This window comes from Cyprinus carpio, chromosome A22, assembly GCF_018340385.1.
Source record: "Cyprinus carpio isolate SPL01 chromosome A22, ASM1834038v1, whole genome shotgun sequence".
In the NCBI taxonomy this organism is placed as follows: domain Eukaryota; kingdom Metazoa; phylum Chordata; class Actinopteri; order Cypriniformes; family Cyprinidae; genus Cyprinus; species Cyprinus carpio.
In genome coordinates this window covers 5997432-6011386 of record NC_056593.1, presented here as the reverse complement: position 1 = coordinate 6011386, position 13955 = coordinate 5997432, and the positions used below count along the sequence as shown (strand labels likewise).

At 36.1% G+C, this 13955-nt stretch overlaps 2 protein-coding genes and 1 pseudogene across 3 annotated transcripts; 2 read left to right on the top strand and 1 right to left on the bottom strand.

Annotated features, from left to right (window-relative positions):
* Window positions 1-947: 947 nt before the first annotated feature.
* LOC109079486 (gamma-crystallin S-like) lies at window positions 948-2651 on the top strand. 2 transcript variants are annotated; one of them, XM_019094641.2, is made up of 3 exons: window positions 948-1098; window positions 1949-2191; window positions 2266-2651. In XM_019094641.2, the coding sequence occupies exons 1-3, from the start codon at window positions 1090-1092 to the stop codon at window positions 2536-2538; spliced, it is 525 nt and encodes a 174-aa protein (XP_018950186.1). In that variant the 5' UTR covers window positions 948-1089; the 3' UTR covers window positions 2539-2651. The 2 variants fall into 2 exon arrangements, with proteins under 2 accessions (XP_018950186.1, XP_042568344.1); XM_042712410.1 differs by having other exon boundaries at window positions 1016-1110.
* Window positions 2652-8741: 6090 nt separating this feature from the next.
* On the bottom strand, window positions 8742-10398 carry LOC109079489 (natural killer cell receptor 2B4-like; the record flags this gene model as incomplete). The annotated part of the gene is made up of 3 exons (XM_042712298.1): window positions 8742-9315; window positions 9393-9695; window positions 10278-10398. Coding segments are annotated over 3 exons (549 nt in total), but the record flags the coding sequence as incomplete, so codon positions are not given.
* Window positions 10399-11500: 1102 nt separating this feature from the next.
* LOC109079485 lies at window positions 11501-12903 on the top strand (annotated as a pseudogene).
* The last annotated feature ends 1052 nt before the right edge of the window (window positions 12904-13955 follow it).

Here is a 13955-nt window from a genome sequence, read left to right as displayed (position 1 = left end):
CTCTGTGCTATTATGTATTTTTCCTCAGATCCATTAGCATTAGGGTATCCCTTACCAAAAAGTAGTATACTTCAAGTTTATTTTATTAAGTATACTTAAGTAAAGTTCAAGTATATTTAGACTTTTTGTAAGTATAAGTCAAGTATACTTAAATCATGTGGCATAAAGCCCATTTCTGAGAAGTATAAAAAGTAAACTAAAAGCATACTTTCCTATTTTTAGTTTAAAAGAAATATACTAATAGCACACTTGAATAAACTTCTTTTTCGTAAGGGATAGCAAAGTGTCACACACTTAGAATCTTAACATGTTTGTCTCTGTTTTAAAACTCTTACCAGTTTCTTGTTCATCCGAGTGCTGTTTTTGTTTCCTGTGGACACTTCTAGCTATCTATTAAAGGTTTTATGTTCAAATTTTATATTTATATTTACTACACAAATCTCTAAAAGCATTTACTAAATTTGCTAGCTGTAGTAAGCATTTTTGTTAGTCGTAAAGAATATGTTGCTATTACATAAGTATATTAAGCAAATAATTAAGAAAAATGTTCTTTTTGTGTGTTTTTGTGTGGAAGTAGGTCGCACTGAAGCCGTATAAGCTCATCTGATCCCTGATATTTGGCAGAGATTTTTGCTTGCAGCCAGGAATGCCATTTTTTTGTGTATCTGAGTGTGTGTGTTTGCACATTTGCAAGTGTATGCACACGTTTGTGTGTTCATACTACAGGCTATTGTGTAGCCTGGAGTTTCAATGCTTTGCATACAGGATGTGGGTTATCCACTTCTATTGACCAATAATTTTTAATACAAGTGCGTGTGGAGGTGTGTGTGTACCTACCAACACAGCTGAATAAACACACATCCAAACAGGCCCATGCACACGGTGTTGTCTCTATATCCCATAATCCACCTGTCTTTTTCTAGAAAGCACTGACTCAATTTTTGGATCTGGTTTTCATGACAAAGCGAATGTCCTCTTTACAGAGAGATGTCTGGGTATAAAAGAGCCGGAGTGGGACAGACCTGAACCAGCACAGCTCCACAACTCTACCCCTTCCACAGGCGCCGCTGCCAGGCGAACCTCTGCAGAATGGGCCGGGTGAGTACGAAGGTGATCAGGACACTCTGCTCCAATTATTGATCATTTATTAGCTGCCATTTGTAACTGATTAGTGATAGTCAACAGAGCCATTTTGAAATGGTTGGACATAAAAGATTGTGTTTATTTTACATTTTATTTTTTTTATTAAATTGCAATTAAGTTAAATGTATATATGGACGAAAGGAGGAGCTGGGGATGGAGAAGGGTAATTTACTACTGAGCAAAGTGATAGGCTGCTTAATAATACTGAATGGACCTTATATAAGGAATCAGTGAAAGGCGTCATATTCCTATAGGTAGACGTGGATCAGCTGAGACACAGCTGATGCAAGCTTGACTGACGTGACCTGCCAGAACTAATGCTACACTTGATATATACACACATATATTTTAATTACACATTTATTTATATATAGATTGGGGAATATATAAAATTATAATCAAGTTTATATATTGTATTTATATATTGTATGTTTATTTCAGCATTGTAATTATTTTTATTTGTATTTTATATTTAATTTCTATACATTTAAATACAATATACATTTATTTTTATTTATTAGATTTTTTGCATTTTAATTTATGTACAAAAAATATAATTATATACATTCATAATTAAGTTGTTACAAATTATAATTGTAAATATATTATATATAGAATATATATATATTATATATATTAATATTTAATATTTTTTAAATAATAATATTTAATATAAACGAAATTTAGATGTAATATTTAATATTTTTTAAATAATAATATTTAATAGAACTGTAATGTAACCAGAGGTAGTTTATTAAAATGATATCTTAGGGTGAAATAAAATTACACCATCACCTTTGTGCAGATCATTTTCTACGAGGACAAGAACTTCCAGGGCCGTCGGTATGAGTGCGACAGCGACTGTTCGGACTTCCATGCCTTCCTGAACCGGTGTAACTCCATCCGTGTGGAGAGCGGGGCTTGGGTGATCTACGAGAGGCCCAACTTCATGGGCTACCAGTATGTTCTGACTCGAGGCGAGTATCCAGATTACCAACGCTGGATGGGTCTGAATGACCGCCTCTGCTCCTGCAAGATGATCCACTTTGTAAGTCACCCACATGGATACAAAATATTATGTTGTGTGTATTTGATGTTCAATAGGTGTTCCTTCCTCTCCAGGTAAGTGGTTCTGAGTACAAGATCCAACTCTATGACAAGGGAGATTTCACGGGCCAGGTGTACGAGTCCACTGAGGATTGTCCATCCGTGGTGGATCGCTTTCGGACACGCGAGGTCCACTCCTGTAAGGTGCTTGATGGGATCTGGATCTTCTACGAACACCCAAACTACAGGGGGCGCCAGTACCTACTGGAGAAGGGGGAGTACCGTAAGCCCGTGGACTGGGGTGCCGTCTGCCCCACAGTTCAGTCCTTCAAACGCCTGATGGAGTGACGTTTGGCCTGTAAATCCATCCACTTGCAGTCCTCCTTTACCTCCAAACCGCCCAACCACAACAGCACTGACACACCTGTGCCAAATCAATAAACGTGTGGTTGCAAATTAAACCATTGCCTCTTTTTGCAAACATGTTATCACTAGGCCTTTTGCCTACTACATAAAACTACATATATCCTATACAGTATATCTCATAACTGAATAAAACAGACAGATGATTATACCGCTAAAGGTATTTGCCATACCAGGTGTAAAGAATATAAATACTTTTAAAATAAACAACTATACTAGTATTAATCTTAATCCCTCAATGGTTACCTTTTGGTATGCAGGTTGCTGAACCCTGTCCAAAATCCATCACCACTCATCGCCAGAAGCCTTTAAGTGCTTACTGCCCTCTAGTGGGCAGGTGGAAGTTTATGAGGTCTTTCCATTGCTATAAGGTAATAAATCTGAAAGATACTGATGCAATTTTGAACTCCAAAATTAACTCGCAGTTAATTTAGAAAAATATATATGTTAATCAGTCCTATGAAGTACAAAAATATATATTAAATTTGACACGATTAGACATATGTATCCTATAAATGGGTTTAAAAGTAATAGTCAACATGGCATATGCCTAAGGGTAATGTGACAGCTAAATGAAACAGCTGTAGTTATGTATATTATAGGCTAGCTTGCCATTTTTATTTTTGGTGCATTTATTCTAAGAACTACAGTAATAGCATCTTTGATGCTTGCTTAAGCATCTTACCAACATCTGTAAGAACAAAACAACCATGTCAACCATATTCATCAACAGTTGAGTCATCATTGTTTTGGCCATTTTTCTGTAAAAAACATATTTATTTTTTAAATTATCTTTTTGTTGTGATTAAACTCCACAGAAAGGCAGGAGCAGAAATGAACATCTCTAATGAAGATTCTCATGTCAATAAGTTCAAAAGGTTTGACACTTTTTTCTCACAAATCTTCACTTCTCGTTTCTTTGTGTTTGTGTGTGTTAGCCACAGTTTCCATTTTACAGTATTCACATTTCTGTGGAATGTAAAATGACATGAACATCAAATTCCCAAGCTTCATTATAGTCAAAGCTAGATATAAGGTTTTTTTCAACCGATATCCAGACATTATAATTAAATATCGTAAACGATATCCAGACTTTTTAAACTTAATCGGTTTTTGGTTTGTTAATATTGGGTCTAACTATGATTTTTAAAACATTTATTATAATAATAAGAATTATTATTATTATTATAATTAAATATCGTAAATGATTTTAAAAAATTTAAGTTGGTCAGTCTATAGTTAAACAGGGCAGAATTAGACCAAATAAACAATAGCAGACTTTTATACAGCACAACTTTATTAGGAAAAAGACAGAATGCAGAACTTATGCACATTAGTTTAGAAGAAGAAATAATAGTTTAGCAAAATTTATAAGCATTATTACACAGAAATGTTTTCTGCGTGCTTTTTAGGCTTTCAGAAAATAAAGAAAAGAATGGAAGATTAAATTGAGTCTATATTATTATGTTTCCTTTTAGCTTCTGTTCAGTTCTTCTTGATCTAATATCATAAACCACTATGGCAACAGTAGCCACGCCCACCACAACAGAGATGACCAATCAAATCACGGCTTCAGTGAAATCGCAACAGTGGACGTGTTCTGAGGAAAGAAACAGAAGAAAACTGTTTCCTTTGTACCAGGAGCGAGTCACATCACTCACATTTATCACATTTGTGCTGTAAAATTGCACTTTCAACATAATTAACGTCGTAGGTTTATTTAAGTGTTTTTTTAATAAAAAAACTGAAATACACTGACTGTACAGTCCCAGATAGCACACGTACGTCTTCAATATGTCTGTTAAAGATTCATCTAGAATGCATCTGCTGTGTACAAACATCTGATAGACGTCTCAATGATGTCAGTTTTACATAAATTCTAAATCATAAACATCTTAAAGGCATCTTCTAAACGTCTGTTCAACATCTGATAGTAAACTTCCTATAGACGTATTACAGATGAGCAAACACTCTAGAAAATACGTCTTGCAGATGTACATGCAGACGTCTAATAGAGGTCTCTTTGATGTACGATGTAGGTGTATGTGATAAATATTTTTTTTTTGTAGGCAAAAGGATAGACAGATTGACATTTAGTTGTCAACAGGAATACAGATTGTTTTAAACCAAAACCAAAAGAAATGTGCATAATCGATATGTTACTTTTTTTTTCTTTTTTTTTTAACTTTTTTTTTTTCTGTAGGCCTAAATAAATTTGAGAACTGATGACAGTTTTTATCATCATTCAAATGTTAGCCTTTAAATTTTAATTTTGCCATATGAAAATTTTCAAGGCTGACTGTGTTGTTCTGGAGAGGAGGGCAAATAAAGCTGAAGTGCTCACCGTAAACATTAACAATAAAAATCTTGTTGAAAACTTTATTGGCACGGCCGATGTTTACTTCATAAAATCCATCATGTGCAGTTGTGATGTTTTTGATGGTCAGAGATGCGGTTTTATAGTCCAAATGGAGTCTGTCTCTGAATATCTCATTACCATCAGGAAAAGAGACAACTCGATTAATAATTTGACCTACACAGATGTTCAAACTGTCTAACTGCCTAAAAGTCCACAGTATGTGATCATCTGTCAGTATTTCAGTATGTTGAGTGTGTAGAGTGACTGAATCTCCCTCCATCACTGATACCGTCTCCGTTCCACCTGTCTGAGGACCGAACACACCTGGAGAACATTCAAGAAACGATTCCCAGGTTAGTCAGTGCTGTGCTCAACAAACGCTGCTCTTGATACCAATATGCACAACTGATTCCTAATTTTTGTTTTCTCATTTAATTATAACTCGATCATTAGACTACAACATTAAAAAACATTGTAAATATGCAGTTTTTTTAATATTAATATTATTATGAGTCTATATTTTGACACTTCGAAAAGTTCAGATAGTTAAAAAAAATAATAAAATTACTCTAAAAATATAAGTACTTAAAAAGGCATAAAAACTTACCCACTAACAGCCAAAGGTTTAAGACAAAAGCACATGTGTGAGGCATATTCTTCAGCATTTGGATGACCAATGTTTTAGCAGTTTTCTGTGAATGTATTAATGCAGGTGAGGGATGTAGTGCAAATGCAGAACTGAGCACCACTGCTTTTAATTCTGAATACTGGGGCATTGCTGAGGTTTCTGGGCCCCTGATTCAGTTTATTTCATATGGGGCCATATAGGTGTTAACCGAGTGTGGGTTATTATAACACTACTTTCAAGACTTCTTCTCCTTTCACTCTAACTGAACTATTAATGTTGCTCTTTCACCATCTTTTCTTCTTTCAGCTTTCCCAGCAGAGTGTTTATACAGTCATGATCTTTTAAGTTTAGACTGAACATTGATTGAATTTTAATCAAACATTTTGAGCAGTGAGGATTAAAGGGATACTCCACCCCAAAATGAAATTTTTTGTCATTAATCACTTACCCCCATGTCGTTCCAAACCTGTAAAAGCTCAGTTCGTCTTCGGAACACAATTTAAGATATTTTGGATGAAAACCGGGAGGCTTGTGACTGTCCCATAGACTGCCAAATAAATAACAATGTCAAGGCCCATAAAAGGTATGAAAGTCATCATCAGAATACTCCATCTGCCATCAGATGTGCAATCTGGGTTATATGAAGCGATGGGGACACTTTTTGTAAGTGAAGAAAACAAAAATAACAACTTTATTCAACAATTCCTTTGTCAACGGTCTCCTCTGTGTCTCTCCATATCACCATATGTGGCACTGTATCATCTGTGCCACAAGGATACACTGTTTCTATGTGTATTTAGCCTTTTATTTGAAAGAAAACCATGCATCCTTGTGGTGCGGATGACACAGAAGAGCATACGCAGCATATGGTTATATGGGGAGACGAAGAGGAGACTGTTGACAAAGGAATTGTGTTCCCGTAGCTTCATATAACCCAAAATGCACGTCTGATGGCAGATGGAATATTCTGACAATGACTTTCATACCTTTTATGGAACATGACACTGTTATTTACTTGGCAGTCTATGGGACAGTCACAGGCCTCCCGGTTTTCATCCAAAATATCTTAAATTGTGTTCCAAAGACGAACGAAGCTTTTATGGGTTTGGAACGGCAATGGGGTAAGTGATTAATGACAAAAGTTTCATTTTGGGGTGGAGTATCCCTTTAAAGAGTAATAAACTTTCAACTATACCTTTCTTAAAGTAATATTTTTCACCCAAATTTGAAACTTCTGTCCATTTATTCAACAGGACTGATGAATTGAGTTCCAAGTTAATGACACTCATATAAAAGTTAAAATGAATGTAATACTGTATGTGACCCTGGACCACAAAACTGGTCATAAGGGTCAATTTTTCTAAATTGAGATTTATACATCATCTGATTTATACATCAGCTGAATAAATAAGCTTTCCATTGATGTATGGTTTGTTAGGATCGGATAATATTTAGCCAAGATACGACTATTTGAAAATATGGAATCTATGGGTGCAAAAAAATCAAAATACTGAGAAAATCACCTTTAAATTTGTCCAAACAAAGCTCTTAGCAATGCATATTACTAATCAAAAATTAATTTTAAATATATTTACAGTAGGAAATTTCCAAAATATCTTCATGGAACATGATCTTTACTTAATATCCTATTGATTTTTGCCATAAAATAAAAATCAATAATTTTGACCCATACAATGTATTTTTGCCAATTGCTACAAATATACCCCAGCGCCTTCAGACTGGTTTTGTGCTCCAGAGTCACATTTACTGTACATTTTAATAAAGTACATTTAAATGTAATCTTTATGCACTTTTAATATTGTACAGTATTATTGGAAAAAAAGACCAAGAGGAAGAAATAATAGTTTAGCAAAGCCTTTTAAGCTTAATAACACTGAATTTTTTCTGCATGTTTTTTTTTAAGGTTCATTTTATTAAATTGAGTCTATGTCCTAATGTTTGTCTTTTGACATCCTCAGTGAAACCAAAACACTGGACTCCATCTGAAGGTAGAAAAATATATTTTATAAACAACCTAAATACAGCTGTAGGTGTTTTTATCCTGAATGGGAAGACAAGCTGAAAACCATGAGAGAATCATGTGAAATAAATGTCCACTAGATTAATTTGACTAAATATTCTAGGATAAATTCATTTAAGCTCTATCAGCAGTATCAGTGGCATACTGTCAGTTAATATTCTAACTTATTGGCATATATAAGAGAGTTTATATGATTTATGAAGAAAGAGCACATTAAATTCACCTACTCACTAGTCACAATAGACTGTAACATTGAATCATTCTACTGAGAATTTGATAAAGTCCAGAGTCTGTGGTTCTGATGTTCCTGATGGTCAGGGATCCAGCTGGATTGTCAATTCTTTAGTCTGTCTCTGAATCTCTCATCATAATAATATCTAACATCACCTGTCTTCACAATTCACATAAAGCTGAATGATTCTATCATTACGAGATTCATCAAGTCTAAACCTACTTCACTCCATGTAATCCATATAATATCTGTAAAATGTAGCATCATAGCTGCGTATAATACTAATTAAGAACTACTTGCATCATGTTTTTGTGGCTAAATATCTCTATACGTATTTCTAGGCACAGGTTACATTTCATACCAGCAAAATAACATTTTCTGGTCATTTATTAGCTATGTGTGAATATGTGAACACGATTGATGCGAGGGTGACTAAACAAACAGACAAAAAACATTTTTCTTTTTTAGTTTTGGCTAGTTATCATGGTCCAGTTGGTCTAAACCGACTCAACTAGCTTCATTCATCCCTGACTGAATGACAAACAGATTACACCAACAAGAGTCTTTTAAAGTTCAATGTTGGAGAAATCACTCAATAACTAATTGTACCTGTTATTTAAGAAGAAACCAGTAGATGGCACTGTGCTAAGTTAAATTTTACAGATATTGTGCAAGACAACTCCAGAATTACTTTCTTTTCATTATCACAGGGATACAGATTCATGTAAAATGATTTCCAGGAAACCCTTCAACAGTCTTCTGGGATTCAAACCAACAACCTTCAGTTTCTGATGCTCAGTTTAAACTGACTCCATTCATTCCAACTGAATGAAAAGCAAGTTACACAAAGAAGAATCTTTAGTCATGCTTTAGATTTCAAGTGTCTTTAGAGTAGCCAAGATTTATGCAATGCAATATTCTTTATATGAAAGAAAACAATAAATAACATTAAGACTTCATCATGAGCATCTTGAATGAATTTCCATGACTTTACCAGTCATTTTAAGTTTTAACTGGATTAGGATCATTTCGATTCAGATCAGTTTGTTAAAGAATCTTTAAGAATGTTTTGTGAACCGATTGACTGACTCCACACAAGTGGAGTGAAAAATTCACTCACCAACTGAACATCACTATTACTTGCAAGTAAGTTTTACTCCACACAAGATCATTATTAAGTTAATGAGACATTTTACAGAAAAAAAAAAATTCAATTAAACTTTAATCAAGATTGAATTCATTTTCTGTTCAATAATTGTTCAATTCTCTGTTTCCAGGTTTTTCATGACCATTATTCGGGGACTGATTGTGATGTTCTCAGCTTCTTTTATCTCTTTTAGATCTGATGTCATAAACAACTATGCCAACAGTAGCCACGCCCACCACAGCAGAGATGACCAATCGAATCACAGCTTCAGTGAAACCACAACAATGAGCAGAATCTGAGGACAGAAAAAGAGATTTTATAGAGAAGCCGCACCAAAATTATGACAAACTCACCAACAGCGTCTTGAGGTACCTGCACATGTGTGACAGAGTTGAGTGATGTCCAGATGTTGAGTCTGGTTGCTGATGGGATTGTTGAGCACACAGCTGTAGGTGTTTTTATCCTGATATTCCACCTCCAGAGGTAGAGAGAGACTGATGCTGAGATCAGACACACTGATGCTGGACAATAAACTGCTTCCTTTGTACCAGGAGAGAGTCACATGACTCACGTTCGACACTGAACACAGCAGTGAACAGTTCTGCTGTGATGATCCTGATGATGGGGATGAACAGTTCGAAGAGTCTCCGGTGATGACAGGAATGGGTAGACGAGCTGGAAAATATCAAACAAATAAATAAAAAGTAAATTATATCAATAGAGGGTGAGTATTATTATTGTTGTTATTAAGCTTTTTAAGACATTTAGTTTGAGTTCACAAGCTTTTGAAGAAAGAAATGCATAAATATTGTCATCTCAACCAAATGATCTGAAATGTAGGCTATCTGGCGTAAATAAATAATTTAATGGTACTGCTGTTAATTAATCTTTTTTTTAATATATGAACATATAGCCTGCAAATATAAAATCAGTCATTAACACAGTGGTTCCCAAAACCCTGCCAGTTAATTATTAAATTAGTTTTTAAAAACCGCGTTCGGGGTTGCCTTAATATAGTAGCCAATTTATCACCTCCAAATGTTGATTTAAAAATGTTACAAGTTGTGGAGCAATTCGGGTGAGGAAAGAATATCATATGTCTATTCTCAGAATGTCAGGGACAGGGACAGGGAACATAAAAGGCTATTCATGGAAGCGTTTTGTTTTGTTATGTGAAGGACGAGAGGGGACCTGGCCTGGATTTTATGTTGTTTTGTTTTGTTATGTTTAAAGGGAACATAAAATTCACTTACTCACCATAGACAGTAACATTGAATAGTTCGCGTGAGAATCGACTGTACATTTGATAAAGTCCAGAGTCTGTGGTTCTGATGTTCCTGATGGTCAGGGATTCAGAATCATCATCAATCCTCAGTATCTCTCATCATAACACATAATATAAATAACCAAAATATGTCACCTAAATACGCTGATAGACTCTAGCTATGTGAGTATTTTCAGGTCCTTCCCATTCTATATAACGCAAATAATGTCTTAGTTCCTCAGTAACTTCACTGTGTAGAGTTACCGAATCTCCCTCCGTCACTGACACAATCTTCACTCCATCTGTATAAAATACACCAAAACAACAAGATGAAACAACCATGAACTAAACCTGAAGTCGTAAAAACATGTTTAACTTACCAATCAGATGCCACAAACAGAAGAAAATGAATGTGTAAAACATTTTTTCAACAGTACAAGATAAAAACACTTCACAGATCTGAAAAGCCACAACAGAAATGTAGCATTAATATACTAAAAAAATCTACTGATGCTTTCAATATCTTAAAACTGCGGATACTGAGTCTTTTCTGTCTGTGAGAACTCTCCTTCAGTCTTCACACTGCTATAAACGGCTGAATGTTTGTTCCTCAAACTCTGACAAGTCACATGTTACAGTCTGAGAATATCGGCACAACTAAATTTTATAGAAACCAGGGTTAAATTATTTCTGTTAACAACTGTTAATTTATTCATTTGTTCATACATATTACATTTAAATGCTTGCGTCCAGAATGATCAGTCACATGGTGTTTACATTCTTCATCTGCTATTATAGACCTTCTTCATCTGGTATTATAGACCTCTTATACTTAATATATCCTCTACTTTGTTTGACAGAAAAGTCAAATGTGAGGATCACATTAGCTGAAAAGCAGTCCTTCACCCATAGACATACTGAGCTCATGCAATTAAGGAAGTGACTTTGACAGTTATTTCTGCTGATTATGTTGTTTATGTGTTGCTACATTCAGGTTTGTTTTTTAACCTTCTACATCATGGACCCAACTGAAATCGCTTTCGCACATTCACGTCAATCAATATTTTTTTTTCCATGCTTTTTATTTTATATTGAACTATTTTGACTTTTTTTGGTTCTAATCTGCCATTTTCTGTTTGTCTGACTGTAATATTCAGAAGAAATGACACTATTTAGAGTCAGTGTAAAATTTTGATTTTGTGTTCAGTATTTTGTCTACATTGTACTAATTTTGACAGTTGCTGTAATAATATGGGCTTTGTGTCGTGTGACAACTCTTCAAAGGAAAAAAAAAACACGTGTGTGCTAAATTGGGGAAGTTGTGGCCTAATGGTTAGAGAGTTTGATTCCTAACTCTAAGGTTGTGGGTTCGAGTCTTGGGTCGGCAATACCATCTATCGCTGACTGGACCACGCTGAATTCTTTACAGAATAAGGAACTATTAACTTGGTGGACTTAAAAATAGGTATGTAATATAAGCCTACTACATGCAACATGACATAAGTATCAGATATGATTTTTATTCAATAATTAACTTTTCTTTTATGATTAAAGTACTGAAAAGTACTTAACAAAGTCTTATTTTATTCCTCTATGTGTTTTTGGTCTTTTCAGGCATTTTAACAGCTCAAGATGGCTTTGGTGCCCTATGATGAGAATCTACTGCTTGCGCTGTCGAAACTTCACCAGACTTCAGCTGAATTTAATCTGGCCAATCACGGGATCAGACTCAGCCAGGACTGGAACTGATTGGGTGTCGCTGCTGTGGTCTGGGACGTTCATGTAAGTTCAGGTTTATCATCTGCACTTAGTGGGTTAAAAACTGGACTAGGGGGAAAAAAAGGCTGTAGGTTTGAATCCCGCAGGTTTTGCTTACAAGTGTGTACTTTTTTCAGTCATCATAAATTAATAGTCAATCCTTGTTTTATTTCTAGGCAGTAGTGCTCTGCATGTTCCTGGAGATGGGAAAGGTGGATCTGAAAGGAAAGAGAAGTATTGAGCTGGGAGCCGGCACAGGTTTGGTGGGCATTATAGCTGCTCTGCTTGGTAAGAATTAATAATTTGCCTGAAAAATTAGTTTTTTCCTGAATTATTTTAGTCAGTTATACTTCATTCTTGCAGGAGCCAGTTTGACAATTACAGACCGAGAGCCTGCATTGGAATTTCTGGCCTCCAATGTGCATGAAAACATTCCTCCCAGCCAGCAGGGGGCGGTACGGGTATCTGAACTTACCTGGGGTGAGAATCTACATCTGTATCCCACAGACAGCTATGATTTGATCCTGGGAGCCGAAATTTTTTACCTGGAGGAGACGTTTCCCGCCCTCCTGCAGACTCTTAAACACCTGAGCTCGGAGAACACGGTGGTGTTGTTGTCCTGTCAGATTCGTTACGAGCGAGACGAGCACTTCCTCGTGGAGCTACGGCGGAGGTTCTCTGTGCAAGAGGGCCATTATGAATCTCAAAGGGACATTTACAGAGCTGTGAAAAACACAACAAACACTGAACTGTAAGAGCTGGTATTGAGGAAACTCGGGATGGAGCTTCCTGTTTGTTATTCAAAGCATTTTAAGCTTTCTAAAAAGTATTGAAGTATTTAAATGATGATATTTAAAGGGGCTATGATGTTTATATGTTATGTTTGGTGTCACTGCTTGGGCAGCAGGTGGGGCTGCTATACAGAACTGGAATAGTATCTGGCTTTCTGCTTAAAATAGACACCTGTTTTGCTTTCAGCATCTCTTTCCAATCATCTTCACTTTCTTGACTTTTTTAAAACTTGTACTTGGGTTACAAATAGATTATTATTAGTAGTATTATTAGCATAGTATAGTATATTTTATTAGTAGTATAGTATTAGCCCTTTTCCTCACTCTGGATATATATAGTTCTTGGAGGGTGGGCAGGGGAGCACCAAATAATTCTTTCAGCAGTTTGGACCGTACTATAGTCTTCTGATGTCTGATTTTGTAGCTGAGCCAAACCAGACAGTTATTGAAGTGCACAGGACTCGATCACGCCTGAGCAGAACTGTGTGAGCAGCTCCTGTGGCAGGTTGAACTTTCTCAGCTGGCGAGGCCTTTTTAACAAATGGAGCCAGTCTATGATGTGAATGTCCCACTTCAGGTCCTTTGAGATGGTGGTTTTCAAAAATCTGAATGACTCCACTGCAGCCACAGTGCTGTTCATGATGGTGAATGGGGGGAGTGTGAGGGGTTTCTCCTGAAGTCCACTATCATCTCCGCTGTTTTGAGCGTGTTGAGCTCCAGATTGTTATAACTGCACCAGACAGCCAGCTGCTCAACCTTGCTTCTATATGCATACTCATCAACGTCCTGGATGATACCGATGACTGTAGTGTTGTCTGCAAACTTCATGAGCTTGACAGAAGGGTCAGTAGAGGTGCAGTTGTTGGTGTAGAGCAGTGGTCAGCAACAGGCGACCCGCAGGCCAAAACTGGCCCGCCTGCAACAATATCTGGCCCACGCCCGCAGCCACAAAACAATGAAAGCAGCTGTTTCATTAAATAGATCTGTCATGACAGCAACAGTTACTCACAATCAAAGTATTTGAGTGGAGCGGAGCAAGGAGTGGAGCGGTGTGATTTGGATTGGAGCGGATTTTTTTAAAAGTCAGATCATCGTGGCTTCACCACCACTCCATCACGAGTA

Coding starts and splice junctions, on each gene's coding strand:
- LOC109079486 (XM_042712410.1), top strand. CDS start 1,090: ATGGGCCGGGTGAGTACGAAG. Junction 1,111..1,948: donor TGGGCCGGGTGAGTACGAAG/GTGATCAGGACA, acceptor ACCTTTGTGCAG/ATCATTTTCTACGAGGACAA. Junction 2,192..2,265: donor CCTGCAAGATGATCCACTTT/GTAAGTCACCCA, acceptor CTTCCTCTCCAG/GTAAGTGGTTCTGAGTACAA.